Raw genomic sequence first — 15,405 nt, forward strand, 5'->3', positions numbered from 1 at the left:
CGAAGCTTTTCCACGGCCCTGGGGGACCTTCTCTCGGAGTTCTCAAGCCGAGATCACCCCCGCAGAGCGCTCTGCGGCTGTATCTGGTCCCGGGGGGCATTGTCCGTTCCTGCCCGGGTTGGAAATTCCCAGCGTCGCACCGTCTTCTCGCTGTGGTACTTGTCACCGTAGTTTGATTTTTCTCAGAAGGAAACCGACGGCATTGACGCATGATATAAAAAAATATGGAAAGCCTCCGAATAGTCTTCTAGCGCTTCGCCTTTGATTTTCTTCTGCTGTCAGAGCGAGAAGTTTCGCAATAATTTCTCGGCTGACCATCTTCTGTTCCATGGTCACCGACTATTATAGTCCCATTACAAGGGTGAGTTTCGTTGCTCATCAGTGCGGGCTGCAAGAGACTAAATCGTTCAAAACCGAAGATATTGATCTATTGGGCAGCGAATAATCAGTTTGATTGGATGCTCGTGTTAGAATAGCTCACCAATTCATCAGGATCAAACTTCACAAATTGATGAACTCTCATCGAGCACGAGGAAAGCAAGCCTCGAAAGTTCAGGAGCCGGTAAACGCTATCATCAGGAACACAGGAGATATGAGCATGAGCATTACTGAGAGAATGCACGCGATATATTATCGCGAGCATTATCAGGGGGGAGTGCAGATGCTGATGAGAGCGGAAAGCCACGAGTTCGCTCGTCCTCTATGGGAATTCCGTCTGCGAAAGCACAGAGAAAATTTCATAGGTATTGAAATCGATGTTTTGCGTTCGGAATAAAGCACCGCTAATATTGTCACCGGGGAAACAAACTTCAGAACAGCCACCCACCTGGCAGCGAGTTAGTCAACAGCGTCGGAGCGGTCCCAGTGGTCTTGTCATTCATCGTATCGTTCAGTTGACAAGCGAGCAAAAAGCAGGCGGGCGGGCGGCTGTCTCTCAGTCAGTGTCGCCCGATCAAGGAATCCGAAATATAATGCAGCAGAACTCGTCTCGATAGACAGCTCTTCCCGCTAAAGGATCATTACAGCAGAGATGTTTGCCCACTGACTGCGTATCCCGTTGCGCGAATCCTACTTCTGATGGTGCAACGACTTCCTCAGAATCGTTTATCATGAAAATGATTTGTGTAAACATTCGATGTATTTGGGCATCATAGGAGTCTCCATCTTCGATCATTTTTGTTTATCCACGCTGAGTCGGCAAGGCACCGCGGCTCGCTAATGAATCGGCTCCGAGTTCACGATCATTATCGTCCTTGTGCATTGAACGGAACTCCCGAGTCCGAATATCGAGGTATAGACTAACTTCGTCGCATTCGATGTCAAGGTCGGTTCTGCCTCGCGGTTCGGACCCCCCGACTACTTGTACACGGGAAGAAAACATTACGGCTAGTCTATGCCCCGCGAAATTCTCATGCTTCTTATGCCAGAACTGAAACACTTGCGCTGAAGAACCAGCCGGGCAGAAGTTTCTTTTGAGCTCCAGAGAGCGGAACATTTGTTTCTGACGAAGCACCTAAACTAACGAATCGAAGCAGAGCATTGAATACGATCCGGTGCAAGCTCCGGCTCGCAAAAATCCGCGCAAAAACACTTTAAATGTGGTTGAACGAAACGGAGCTCTGTCTCCACTCCAAATGAAGCAATATCTTAGGCTATATAGAAAGACTTGTGACTCCTTCCTGCCGGTCAGTCGATCAGCGACATGTTCTGAAGCGTCGCGTCGGTCTTGGACACCGTCTTGAATCTCGTGTGCTCGGGTTGACCATACAATGAACTGTTCGAAGTGGCTCCTACTGTGCACGATGTTTTTCATCGTAGACTTTGATTCAGACTCTCCGAACGCGGTTGAGGGTCTGCTCTTGAAGAAACTGTGGCGGAAACTCCATTCCCGGAGACGGTCACGTGGATACGGTGGTGGAGGGGGTCACGGCTACGGCCACGGAGGATACGGACACTACGAAGGATATGGTGGAGGACACAAGCACCATGGTCACGGCGGATACGGCAGGGGTTACGGAAGGCGCGGCCATAAACACGGTCACGGCAGCGAATACGGCGGTTATGGTGGTTACAGGGGAGGTCACAAACATGGACACCGCCGAGGATACGGAGGCTATCGTGGAGGACACAAACACGGAGGCCGTCGCGGCTACGGTGGAGGCCACAGTCACGGCCACAGCCACAAAGGCTACCGGGGCTACCACGGCCATACGTCTTGCCATTATCGAGGACATTATGGCCGGTGAACGAAACTGCCTGAGCTCGCGATCGGATTCGTAGCCCGCACGCATGACTCGATTGATTGTAGAGATTCGCTTTGAGGTCGCATGCTTTTGGCTCGGGTGAGACAAGCTCCCCAGATTCAACGCCCACGAGAAATTGCCATTTTCTTGAAATGTGTGTATTTATGTGTGCGTATGTTTGTTAATAATATTCGTTCTACCTGTCTCTATTCTTTTTTGTTGACTCGAGAGTGTGCTTAACTTTTTGTTAGCGCCTCTCGTGACTGATGCTTCACGTGCCCGATATGGGAGTAGCGCATATTGGGATCGAGCCTCTACCGGGGAAAAGTATTTCCTCGACCTTCGAGAATCTTCCCAGCTCATCGTACGATCACCATCGCTACGAAGGTCCAGACTTTATTGATCGATAAAGGTTCGCGAACAGCGTCAAAACGGATTTCATATCGTTCGAGCAACTCATGGTCGGATCCTCGATGTGGATCCTTACGGTCGATGATTCTCACTCGTACTTTCCGCTCGCGTCCTAACCAGTACAATGAGGAACAATAATGCTTCGACGCCCATTAGACTTCTCGCTCCCGAATGGACGTCCACGATTTCATTGTTAGCCAATCGAGTCGAAGCCCGAAAAAGCGAGTGGTCGGAACTGACCGCCATTCCAGAGACATAGGGAGTACTACTTCCTCAGCCATTTCTCGAATTACTGCGTTCGTGACCGACGGTCAACCAGAATACTTCGTTTAATTCCCTCGCCAGGCTAGAACTCGGGCGCCGGCTCCCCTCTAATATTTCGTCTTTGGAATCATTGCTCCTTTCTGTATTCTCCCTCGCAGTCACCGATGGTGATCGAATCCGACTACCTCCTGCGGAGCATCCCGAACTCGCCCTGCATTTTCATCTGAATGATTAGGCATTCGTTGTGCGGGGAAACACCAGATAGTCTCAAATGCTGGTCCAGAAAAGGAGGCGTCGAACGTGTTCGACTGACCAACTCAGTTATCGCGATGGGATGTCGACTGCTTGTCCCAGGAAGACCAAGACCCAACTCGGAACCTCAACTCCGCGCGGCATAAAAAATGATCTAGATCGAATAATAATATAATAATTGTTCTAGCGTGGGACAGTATCTGAGCGCTACGGACTCCTTGTGAGGTACCGATGCTGGGAGCCCCAACCGGCTTCCGCCTCAGCAACTTGAGTAGTCGAAGACGTCATCGTCGAGAGGCATTGGAGAATCGTCCCCTTACGGGAGCGTTCCCAGAAGTTTTCCGGGAGCGGGGAATTCGGATCTGTATGGGGCTAGGAAACCGAATCGGCGACGCGCTCCCATACTTTACCGTAGCGAAACAATGTCCTGAGGGAGGGGGGATTCGCTACTGTCCCCATGATCTTGACCTCGAAAATTATCGGGACAACCCCCGGGACAAACATCACGCCCCACCATCATCTCGGATTGAACTTGAGAGGTTCCACCTCAGTGTTCCGCATCGACCGTCTCCCCGAACTCGCCTTGAAATCTGAGACATCGATCCGCATCGGGTGTCGGATTAGAACCATCGGTTTGAAACGGTGTCTAGGAACTTAACATGCCTTTCAAGCTGGGAAAGCGCTGGTTTCCGATTTATCTGTAAAGAATATCAGAATTCTTCATTGTTGACACGGCTGTCTCGACCGCGAACATTGACATGGGTTTCTTAATAAGCTCCTCGAGGTTCCCGCGATCGCACACGAGGTGTCTGAAGCCGTGCGGAAAAGAGACTTGCTCAATGAGATATCATTTGGTCGGGGCGAGCGCCCCAGTGACCGGCCCCAGTCACGCTCCCCATTCTCTTCTTTTTCTCGGCTGCGTTTCCATATAAAACAGCTTCTGGTCACAGAAACGGCACATTTCCAACAATCCCCCATCTCAGTGGATCGTGGAGATATGAAGGTGAGCGGGAGTTTACCGAATCCAGCTCGAACTCTAGGGGGCTCCGTGTAGATTTGTAATCGTTTTTTCATTGTAGTTTTCGCTGAGCCTACTCGTGCTTGTTGGCGTCGCCGTCGGACTCACAGAGGCTGTTTTCGAAAAAAAGCTTCTGAGGGGAGCTGCCTCCCTAGGTGTCGTTGGTCTCGGCTACGGATCACAGATACTACCAGTTCTCGCGCTGCAAGGACTGTGGACGCGGCCGAATTATCACCATGCTCATCCCATTTACATACCTGGCCGAGAGTGATCGTAGCTCTTCTGGATTTTTTCGAGATTTGTGTCATCCTCGCATTCGCAACTATCAACTCTAGATCCCGGCTGATCGGATTATGACTGTATAGAACGAAATTCCCTTTCGGACTCTGATTGAGGCGTCCCGAGCGCAAGCGATACCCTCGTCGGTTCGTCGAATACGGTCTACTCAGAGTTTCTCCCCAATAGAGGGAATCCATTGGTACAATGCATTTTTTTTCATAAACAAGATGAATGAACTGGTCTGAGAATAAATGACGTTGCGGAGTCATGGCAGCGGTCTTTATTGAAGGAAGAATCTATTCAAACTTGATTCCTTGAGCGAGAGGTAGTTCCTTGGTATAGTTGATTGTGCACGTCGAACGACGCATATACTGTTTCCACGAATCGCTGCCCGATTCTCGGCCCCAGCCGGTGTGCTGTACGTGAGGAAAATTTTCAGTCCGGAAGTAACACCTCATAAACCTGATTGGGGAAGCAACCATCTCCCGCACGGAGAAAATGGCGCTCTTCAAACTCAAATTCGAGCTTCACCTTGTTTCCTCCGAATGCTCCGCCGATCTCAGCGCCATTCGTCGGAATGTTAACGTTCACGATTCCGCAGTCTGAGCCCTTGGGTCCGATCCACTGCTCACCGAAAAGTAAAGAGAACTTCAAAACGAAATTCCCCGGAGTGTCGGGAATCTCTCCCAGGTTCTTGCGCGAGCCACGAAGATTACAGCCCCATGGGTGGCGACCCAGACGCGCTATAGAGAAGAAAGAGAAGAAGGAAAGGAAAACACGAAGCGAACCTTAAAAACCTTCCCGAGATCCTGAGTGAAGAGCGAGCTGCTCAGACCTTGCTTGACCTCATTATTCCAAGAAATCGCCTCGTCGATAGATGAACACTTCAGAATGTAGAGAATCGGAGCGAAGGTCTCTTTGTGTACTATCGGGGAATCATGCTTCAGGCCGGTGACGATCGTAGGTTCTACGAAGTTCCCTGGTCCTTGGATCCGCTTCCCGCCTCGCAGAATCTTGAACGAAGACTCCGGCTCTATTCTCTATTCTCGTCCAACACCAAACCTTGCAGAATGTTGAGATGAGGGAAGCTATATGGATACCTTGCCCCCCTGCCGCTGAGCTTCTGTCACAGATTCGAGGAATGATTCAACCGCCTGAGGTGTGTGTAGAGGTCCACAGAGTGTCGAGGATTCGATCGGATCCCCAATGCGGACGAGTCCGTAGGCCGAGTTCAGGCGGTTCACGACCTGGTCATACACCTGGTGAACGAAAGATCACAGGTAATCAGAGCTCCCTCTCTGAGAGGAAAAAAAATTCGATTCTCCACGCTAACATCAGCCATCGGATCCAGAGTCCATCTGACCTTCTCGTGAACGATCAATCTTCGGGTCGTTGTGCAACGCTGTCCTGCGGTTCCTACGCAAGCGAAGAGGGTTGCTCTAACAACCATGTCCAAGTCAGCCGTATCGTCGACTAAGATGGCGTTGTTCCCACCGAGTTCGAGGATCGTCTTGCCGAAGCGCTCCTGCACAACGGTTCCCACCTTGAAGGCGCGAACACGAATCCTTGTTAAGTCTTCCTGGGGGAAGCGGAATGCATCGCCAGGCTGTTGCATCTCCACATCTCCACATCCGAGCTCGGTCGATGTACCTTCTGTCCCGCTTGGCAGCTCCCGGTGAATGAAATCAGGGGCAATCTTTCGTCTTTAGCCATTGCTTCTCCGATATCGGTCGCTCCAGTCACCAGGGAACAAATTGCACCCGGAAGATTATTCGCCGCGAGAACCTTGAAGAAAATGATTTTCAAGAGGCCGATGAGAAGAAGGGTTTCTCCCTAACGCTTCTCCGATTAACGGTACTTACTTTCTCAACGATTTTCGTGACGGCCACGCTGCAGAGTGGAGTCGACGGAGCTCCTTTCCATAGCATCGTGTTACCACAAACCATGGCGATCGCATTGTTCCAGCCGTAAACGGCGACCGGGAAGTTGAACGCCGATATCACTCCGATCGCACCGAGAGGATTCCACTGTTCGAGGAGGACGTGACCGGGTCTTTCAGATGGGAAAGTTTTCCCCTCAAGCATCCGAGACAAACCCACGGCGTAATCACAGACGTCGATGTATTCCTGAACTTCACCTGAGGGTTTCGGAATCATCCCAAATTACTAGCTGATCGTAAACATCCCGCCGCCTTGATTCTATTTAAATTGGAAATTATGATCAAATTCATTCCCGTAAGGTATCATGCGTCAATCATCGAATGATCTTCAAATCAGCAGGTGATACCTTCGCCTTCGGAGACAATTTTCCCCATTTCCAGAGATATGAGTTTGCCAAGCTCAGTCTTCTTCTCCCGGAGAGCCTCGCCGATCTGTCGAACGATTTCCCCGCGCTGCGGAGCTGTTAAATCTGCGAGCACGTTCCATGCTTCGACACTAGCCTGCACCGTCGAGTTGTACTCGTCGAGGGTCACGGTCGAGACCTCGGCGATCGTTTTGTTGTTCGCGGGGCAGATAGACACCAGTGACTGTTGAACGGAACGTGAAGAAATTCGAATTCCTCAGAGTTCAAACCATCGATTACATGCACCATGATCTTATGCACCTAGCTCTGTTCGGCTTCGCTTGAAATCTAGGTGAGTTTGTTTCAGCTGAGTAAGGTACGATGGTGGAAACGAGATGGATCATCAGACCTCACTAGTAAACCTGGCGTCTGAGGTTCGAGAGACCCATTCCGAGAACACCTTTTGGAGCGCCGCCAGTATGACAACATTTCACTGAGCGTCGCCAGTCGATGTTTCGGAATAATTTGAACTTATACCGAGCAGGAACAGACCGAGATAAGAGATCATGCTGATGGCACTGAAAGTCTCCGCAGATGAAGATAAGGACAGCGTGGATTTCGGTAAAACTTTCCGAATCTGATCTCATTCCATGATATCGTCGAACGCTGGACTGCCGATACATTATCTTCGTCCTTTTGAGGCTTCGAGAATCGCGAGTGCGTACCTTTCCAGTGCCGATCCACTTTCCGTTGAAACCACCAAGATTCGACTTCTGCAAGCCTAGATCCTTGAGGAAGGAATACTTCGGATCTTCAATCAGAAAGCTCGACATGGCTCGACGGCTGATCTGTGCGACTATGTTGCTGGAAGACGCGAGCATGCGCGAAGAGGCCACTGCTCGTAGCATCTTGGATTACCCGCGCGGCCACAGTCAACACACACCTCTCAAATCGCCCCGGGAGAAAGATGCCAGCGAGAGAGACCGTTCTGCAGGCTTGGAGAGGGATGAGATCCGCTAGATATGATTTGTTCCGCTGATACCGCCAGAGAGCGGCTATCAAGACTGTAGAAACGATTGCCGGAATGGCCGTGGATCATGAAATTTCAATCCCACGAGGCGATTGATATTGACTGAGAGATACCCATCGAGCACCCAGGAACAGCTCAGACGGTACGATAATTCGTATTCCAGTCTGCCTTTTTACTCGACCCCCAAGCAGGTTCCGAGCTTGTGTTCGGGAAAACTGCTCTCCTCTCGGACAACCGCTCCTTTCCTTCTGAATCGATGAATTCTTGGGGGTGAGTCAACGAAGAATGAGCACCAAAGCTTTCGTGGAAGTCCAGGACTTTTAATTATTCTCCTCAATCATAATTCCATATAATACAACATCTTCCACGGCGAAGACTTCGCCGCGAATGACTCACCACACTCAGAGTCACTCGCTCCCCTGCCGAAGCAGTGAATATATACAGAAGGCACGTTTAACAGGGAATATTTGTATCCCGTCTCGGGCGAATCCGAATACGAATTCCTTTGCTCAACAATGTGTATAAATGATTCTTGCTGAACCAAAAAAGTACAGCATGGCACAAGATGCACCCAAATCCATTCTCGCACATGCAGGAACTCTCAAACCATCAAAGCGAACGTTGAGCTCAAACTCGCGTGACTTGGGTAAACTTCGAAACGTCCAAAGTGTCTTTCCTAAGCTTGCGGACAGCCATGTCGTCCTGAACCGGATCGGCCGTGGAAGTCGGCCGAGTATTGTACCTGCAATGAAAAATACTTTAGAACAGCGTCAGGACGAGATATCGAGGGGGCTCATATGCCCTCTGAGGGGATGCCGTGGGAGAGAAAAGAGGATAGTCTTCGAGGGAAAATTCCATCAACGAACTTTGTCCGCATTTCGCTCTTGCTGGCCGTCAGGTAGTGGCTCCTGGTGAGTTGAGATATCGGGCTCTGGAGCGGGATACCCATAGGAGGCTGCTCTTCCGGGCGCTTCCACTGTTGTTGTTTCATGAGCCTATAATGCACGTCATCCTTTTCGACGTCGGGCTCGTTGAAGATGTTCATCAGCCCCACGCAAGGACACACCATGGGTGGGGTGTACAGCGTGCTCAATTGGAGGTAACTTTGCTGCGGCAGGTTATGGCCTTTCGGCAGGGGGATCGAGTCGGGAGTGCGCGGCTCGTAGTCGGTCGGAACAAGGCGTTCTTGGGCCGAGAACCGACGCACTGCCAAGTCATCTAGGATTCGATCGGGAATGGCTGATCGTCTCATTGGTGGCGCTCTCGACCGTCTTCTACTTGGAGACTCACAGGGCGAAATCGACTGCTCGCTGGACCTGAGAACGTATCAAGAACCATTAGCTTCGGTTTCCGCCGACCCTTTTCCTGAATTGTCTATCAGAGATCCCACCGAGAGGATTCCGGAATCTCGATCGCAGAAGCCCAGCGTGGGATTCAGGAAATTCGGAATTCCCGATCGTATGAGATCCCGCTCGAGAGGACTAGAAATTGCAGATATTCGTGGCGATCCCTTGAGAGACCGCGCGCTATCCAAAAAGCTGCTCTGACGGAATCGGGCCGGCGTATCGCTGGCACAACCCGAGGAACGAGCCGCAATCGGTTTTTTTTCGACAAAGAATTTATGATACTGGCTTTCCGGGGCGTTTCTGCGTAGCTGACAATGGCGGCACTACGACCGAGCTGCGGCAGAAGCAACAACACTATTGATTTGTTGGATCGTTGGTCCACGTTTCCTGTGTAGCATTGCTTTCGCGAAAAGACTCCACTCGAGGTATCTGAATCCCTTCAGGCTCACCTGGAGCTCCAACGCTTCTGGAACTCCTCCGGCAGATCCCTCCGCTCCGCTCGCACCAGAAGGTCTTCATCTTCGTCCAAAGCGAGACTCGAGTAGAGATCAAGAAATTCACTGAGAGCGTCGCGATGCCGACAGCCCTTCGACTTCGTCAGCGCATCGATCGAGGGGGATCTCTGCAACTTGTCACGAAAAATGAGGATAAATCGGCACTCCCATCGGAAGATCGAGTCTGGGATCACCAACTCTCGAATACTCAAGCATAGAAGACCACGGACTCGGTCACCCCTCATCATCGTTTCAATCGGTACTTACCCTCCGACGCTGGTAGACCATCGACGGACCCATGCTTGCGGGGGTGCTGCTCCGCACTGCTTTCTCATCTTTGACAATCGGTAAATCTCTGTAGGGAACACTACTCGGAATTCTCTGAGCACCGAAAGGGATTTTCTGCGGAAGCGTTTCAAAATCGAAAGGGAGTAGCCATCCGTTGTTCAGTCGCGAAGCCCAATCTATGTCGGCAGTATCGCTTTGATCCGAAGAGTTTGTCAAGGAGAGTAACGAGCCACTCAGCGGTCTCCTCTTCGCGATGAAACTCGGTGCGAAGTAGCTTTTAGCTTCCACGTATTCCACCGAGTCACCTTCTTGGAAACCCGTTTCCGAGCGGTTGAGCGTCGTTTCTGGCGAATAGTACCCGGCATCGGGACTGAGAACCGCTAACCGGGGTGGCAGTGGGGAGGAAGCGGCCGAAGAGGAGTAGCAAGAGTCTCCGCCTTGGAGCACCGGATGTGAAACCGTTGCCGGATTGAAGGAGCATGATGAGTGACTGCTGTCGCCCTCGGCCTCATCGCCGCCGCTGCCTGAAAGTTGCGGAAACAAAGTAGTAACTCGTCCTCTTCGATTGAACAATAAAGACTGATTTCGCTCTTTAGCTGTATCCTGGCCGGCTACCACCGAAGGAACGGGGATTCGAGCTCTGCTGCCCCGCTCCTCGGGGACTCTCCTACCAACGGGGAGTCTCTGTGAAAGGAATGCCCCTTGCAACGCCATAGACAAAGGAGTGCCAATGCATGTATCACGGAATTTCGGGACACGGTTTTGTTATGACATAGGAACCTGACCAGCATTCGGGGTTCTCCGGCAGAGAGTTCCGTGGTGCCCACCGTGTTCCCTTTTTCTCTTGGGAGCATCTTCTCCTATGATAGCTGAAGTGGATGTCCCTATGAAAATCGAGAGAAATCGCTGCTCACTCAGGCACTCGAAACACAGACGGCGCTTGTTGCCAGGCTTGATGAGAAAGATTTCTTGACAGTGCCGACAGATCCGTTTTTTCATCCCACATCTAGTATTGTATTCAGAGAGGGTCGCAAGAACTCGCAGCAGCACGCTCCATCGGATGACTCGGCATCTTCACGAAACTTCACGATACTTTTTACGGAACGGGCCAGGTTTCCCACTCGCTCCAAATCACGCACGGAGTCTCTCTCCCGAGACCGATTCACGGCATGCCGAGAGACTGAGCTACCTGTCTCTGCAACAGTCCACTGTCCTGAGACCGTCTGACGTTCTCGGCATTCTCTCGCTCTGACCACGAGAAGGAGAGAATAGTTGCACTTGGTGGAATGTAGGTCGTGGAGAGTTATGCGGGACCACGCTCCACATGGTTTTTCTCGATGATGCTGTGCTCGAGGCATCAAGGCCACTCCGAAACAAGTTCCACGGGAACGTGATGCTACGATGTCTCCGGCACTTTGCTTCGAGATATCTCCTTTGGCACCGAAATGTTCTCGATTTGTTTCACGGCTGATTCTAGGTCTTTCATAGTGGGTCTGCGTTCGACAATGCGTCGACAGAATCGCTTATGGAATCAACGCGAGGAGTTTGGAACTCTCGGCGAATTTAAAACATCACCGATCAGACTTTGTGATACGCCACTTTCCGAACGGGATCGACGTCAGCACTCGTAGCGACCGTTCGGGCTCAACGAAGAAGGTTTCGATCTTTTGTAGTTGAATTTCGGAGCATTTCGAACGAAAGAGAGTTCGCTGAGTCACGGCTTTCTTTTCCGAAAACGTACGCTGACTCGGGCAGTGAACGTTTTTCAGAGCGTTTCGTCGACAAATACGATGAGAACAACCCAATTGGACAGTTGAATTCGGGAACCTCCTGAAGCGAACCACACCCCCAACTAAATGCCATCGTCTAAAGATTCTGTCGGGAGGAGCTGATTCGCTTGTACCTTCCTCTCATTGACCCAGCAAGCCGAGCGAAAACAGGAGAAGACTCCCTCATTCGGGAGGATTTCCGGGAGGAGCATTTCCGGAGGCTCGCTCTAGCACGCATGTAAGCGGAACCAACCAGATCAGTCGATCGTCTCCCGGCTCGAAAATATTTTTCGATGTTAGATAACTTGATGATTCTTGCCGCCTTCTCCGGAGGAATCATGTTGCCTCGGATCGAGCATCGAGACCGGGACGCTGTGCGCGCAGGCTGGCTGGCTCGGAGCGACACCTCAGCTATTCCGTATCCGTTACGGAGGTTTCCCGAAGGTGTTACCTCAAACAATGCATCGTAAATTGTAAAACTTCGGCCGACGTCAGACCGCGATGTTCCGATAGGATCACTTATGGTTTGTTTTGATGAACTTCACACGCGCATCCTGCCGACATGGCTCCTGATAGCGCGCAGAAATTCGGTTACTTCATCGAGCGACTTCACGCCACTTCGGTACGGATCCCGTCCGACAGATGCAGGAAAACATGAAATAATCGAAGCAGGTAATCGAGACAACGAGGTTCCGTGAAAAACTGCTGCCCGTTAAGAGCGCGAGGATTACGCGCGAGGAAAACGATCACTAACCGCCGGTCGATTGAATAAAACGATTAGCAGCGGGGATCGCCTCGGTGAGTGCTCACAATGATTTCAAGTTTAGTGTTACGCATAACTAGATGCAGCCGAATGACGACACGCATGCCGACCCCGGAGCCTCGCGCAACACGATGATGTGGAGATTTCATGTAAATCAACAATAGCTCCACCGGGAGAAGGTTTCGCGAGTCGCATGGCTGCCTGCAGCCTTCACAGGTCGCGTTGGCGTGCGTCGCTGCTTCCGCAGCGACTGCTTGGATTTCCGAACCCCGCCGAACTTGTCTGTCACGTAGGTGCGGAAAACTCAGGACCTGACGATCAGCTTCGGGGCTTATCTACTTCGACGCTGCTCGCGGAGAGGCCCACCCGGATTTCCACCCCGGTTTCGAATTTCAAGAATACGAAGCCGATCGAGGAAGCGAAGACCAGGTTGAAATGGGAGATCGGCATCCAGATCTACCGACGAGTTGGTCTATCTCGCAGTTGTCGTCGATGGTAAGCCCGAGTTGCTCCCGACTTTGGGCGCTAAGAGAGGAGTTCGAGTGTCGCTCGATACGTGGCATGCCATAAAACATCGCGACCGTCTTAGCAGAGACGGGAGAATAAGGAAAAATAGAATGGCTGTCAAGCCAAAAACAATAGACTTTCGGGATTGTTCAGGCGAGAAACTCGACCCGAAACTCTCGATCAAATCACTTTCGATTCTCACCGCACTGCACTATGAGTTCTCGACTTGGTTTCATTCGGGAGCTCATCTACTTCATCAAGGCAAGACGGCTGCGCCTTCCGACGTTCCATGCTCGATTCGAATCGGAGCTGCACTGCAATGCCATCTGGATGATGATTGAGCCCCGAGCTGCATGACGATTCGAAAGTCACGGGAGGAGCGTGTTTAGTTCGATTGCTGAACATGACGATGAATCGTGGCATAAGAAAACAGCGGACTTCAACTGGCTCCAAATCTCCATCCGATAGTCAGCTGATTATTATATTGTTTCAGATCACGGGAGCGGATCACGGAGAAACTAAAAACTTGAAGGGCTTCGAGTTTTTCTCTGGATCGGACCTAATCAATTTACGTAATATGATACCGACAGGCCGGATCTTCCATTTTATGAAAGGGGGAGTCTTGATTACACTAACTTTCCGCGTTAATATCTTTTTTTCTCTCCTGAACGCGATTAGCTTCCGACAATCGGTCTATTGGTGAGCGGATCCGAGAAAAGAGTTTTATGCGGAAACGCTACGATTGTTCCATACCCCTATTTCTAACGAGGACGTTCTTGTTGGGTCTCTTCCCCGCCGAACTACTCATGCATCTGAAGTTGTTTCGTGAACCCTTTCCCCCTTTTTTTCTGTTCTTTTTTCGCTCAATGGCTTCGCCGTGATCGCTGAGCGCAGGCCAAGGAGGCCTGCCGATTCGTCGCGGACAACTCAAACCCTGGTTCAATCATCAGAACGTCCTAGGAACTGTGGAAACACGGAGTCTCAGACGCCGACCGTGACCGAAATCGGCGTTCGAGCGACTACTTCGTTGCAAGTGGAGCGCCAGAAACTTCCGAAACAATAGAAACTGTCCTACTCCGAGACAGAAATCCCATTTTCCACCGGGATAAGATGCGCCGATGTACCCCTGAAGGCTTGCGTCGGATCCGCACACGGCGAAAAACCAGATCCAATACGCCCCAGCTCCGGGATGTAGACAAAGGGTTCCGAAGCTCCATCGAGCGGTTGACGGCCTCCTGGTAAAATCGAGCCTGAGGTGAGGCGCATTCGGTCTTCATTATCATTATTTCATTTTTCTCGGCAACTAATAAACAGAAAGTTGGGTCGGGGCAAACATTGTGGTGCAGCTCGCGTTCCGATTCATTCCGATAGTTCATCAGCTGGCGGAACGACTGAGGCGCGCAAGCGACTCCGCGAGGAAGCTTTCCCTAACTACCCCTCTCATCGAATCGGTCGAAACTGCATGCGAAGCACCGTAACTTCGTCACGTACGACGCTCGTTAAAACCATAAGGAACCCATTCTCCGGAATCCGTAGCGGGACTTCGATGTTGACTTCCATCGGAACACGGAACGAAACAGATATTTCGGCTCACCTTTGCCCGCGACTATTAGCGGCTTCTTGTGATCGGGAGCGAACTTCTTCACTTTAGTTCCTTTATCAGATGATTTGGATTTCTTTTTTGCGCGCTTTCTGAACACACAACAAGAAGTGAGACGCATCGTTTATCTTCGCGGCGCCGGCCCGGCTCCGTCAACATCACCGGCGGAGACGGTCGTTGAAGTCCGACTGACTTCAAAGCCCGAAAACACTGAGAAGACGTTGACGAAACGAATGTATGCCTTCCATATCTACTAGAGTCGCGTGTGAGACGGAGGCGCCGACTGCATGATGTGTGTGTCTAGGCGCCTGCTAGGTTCCAAGGAGAAAGGAGGTTCATTCTCAGGCCGCAAGAGGGCGCGTCGCTTACCTAGGTAGCTTGCCGATCCTGACAAACTCGATGCACAGACACTCGCTCCCAGCTATCGGTCGACGGACGGTCGTCTCCGCCTGTCTCGACCGCTTCCTTAACACACTTGAATCGTCCGACGACTCTGATTCTCTCGGAAGCCACAACCAAGCAGGCTCGGGACACCCGATCGGAACAACGTTGGCTGACAGCACTGCTTTTGCCTGCCGGTCGCTTTATCTTTTTCTCCATTGAATCCAAGCCGGGAAGCGACAAAAATTAATCCGCGTCGTCGGAGGAAACGGAAGGACTCTACGGATCGTTTGAATACACTGCGGATAAGGATGCAAGGGTTTCGGAATCGATTGAACGACTTTCCCTACCCGGGGAATATAATGAAAAACGCTTGCGATCCAGGACAGGGATTGTGGAGGAGTCTTTGCAGATGAGAGCGAAATTCAAATCCTCTCATTTAATCCACTTCGTTCATTTAGTCCACGTAGAACAAAG

General features: G+C 51.2%; 3 protein-coding genes across 3 annotated transcripts; 1 reads left to right on the forward strand and 2 right to left on the reverse strand.

Moving 5' to 3' along the window:
• Positions 1 to 1,802: 1,802 nt before the first annotated feature.
• LOC108865164 (glycine-rich cell wall structural protein-like) lies at positions 1,803 to 2,246 on the forward strand. The gene has a single exon (XM_018641907.1). The coding sequence runs from the start codon at positions 1,803 to 1,805 to the stop codon at positions 2,244 to 2,246; it is 444 nt and encodes a 147-aa protein (XP_018497423.1).
• A 2,489-nt stretch (positions 2,247 to 4,735) lies between these two features.
• Aldh7A1 (aldehyde dehydrogenase 7 family member A1) lies at positions 4,736 to 7,709 on the reverse strand. The gene is made up of 9 exons (XM_003738947.2): positions 7,476 to 7,709; positions 6,754 to 6,994; positions 6,330 to 6,604; positions 6,118 to 6,252; positions 5,831 to 6,010; positions 5,568 to 5,726; positions 5,256 to 5,480; positions 4,999 to 5,091; positions 4,736 to 4,883 (listed from the first exon to the last, which is right to left on the reverse strand). The coding sequence occupies exons 1-9, from the start codon at positions 7,656 to 7,658 to the stop codon at positions 4,764 to 4,766; spliced, it is 1,611 nt and encodes a 536-aa protein (XP_003738995.1). The 5' UTR covers positions 7,659 to 7,709; the 3' UTR covers positions 4,736 to 4,763.
• A 553-nt stretch (positions 7,710 to 8,262) lies between these two features.
• Positions 8,263 to 14,668, reverse strand: LOC100902195 (uncharacterized). The gene is made up of 5 exons (XM_029113167.1): positions 14,542 to 14,668; positions 9,888 to 10,432; positions 9,576 to 9,754; positions 8,647 to 9,096; positions 8,263 to 8,522 (listed from the first exon to the last, which is right to left on the reverse strand). The coding sequence occupies exons 1-5, from the start codon at positions 14,666 to 14,668 to the stop codon at positions 8,408 to 8,410; spliced, it is 1,416 nt and encodes a 471-aa protein (XP_028969000.1). The 3' UTR covers positions 8,263 to 8,407.
• Positions 14,669 to 15,405: the final 737 nt, after the last annotated feature.

The sequence above is a fragment of the Galendromus occidentalis genome, unplaced genomic scaffold (assembly GCF_000255335.2).
Source record: "Galendromus occidentalis unplaced genomic scaffold, Mocc_1.1 scf7180000076381, whole genome shotgun sequence".
Lineage (NCBI taxonomy): Eukaryota > Metazoa > Arthropoda > Arachnida > Mesostigmata > Phytoseiidae > Galendromus > Galendromus occidentalis.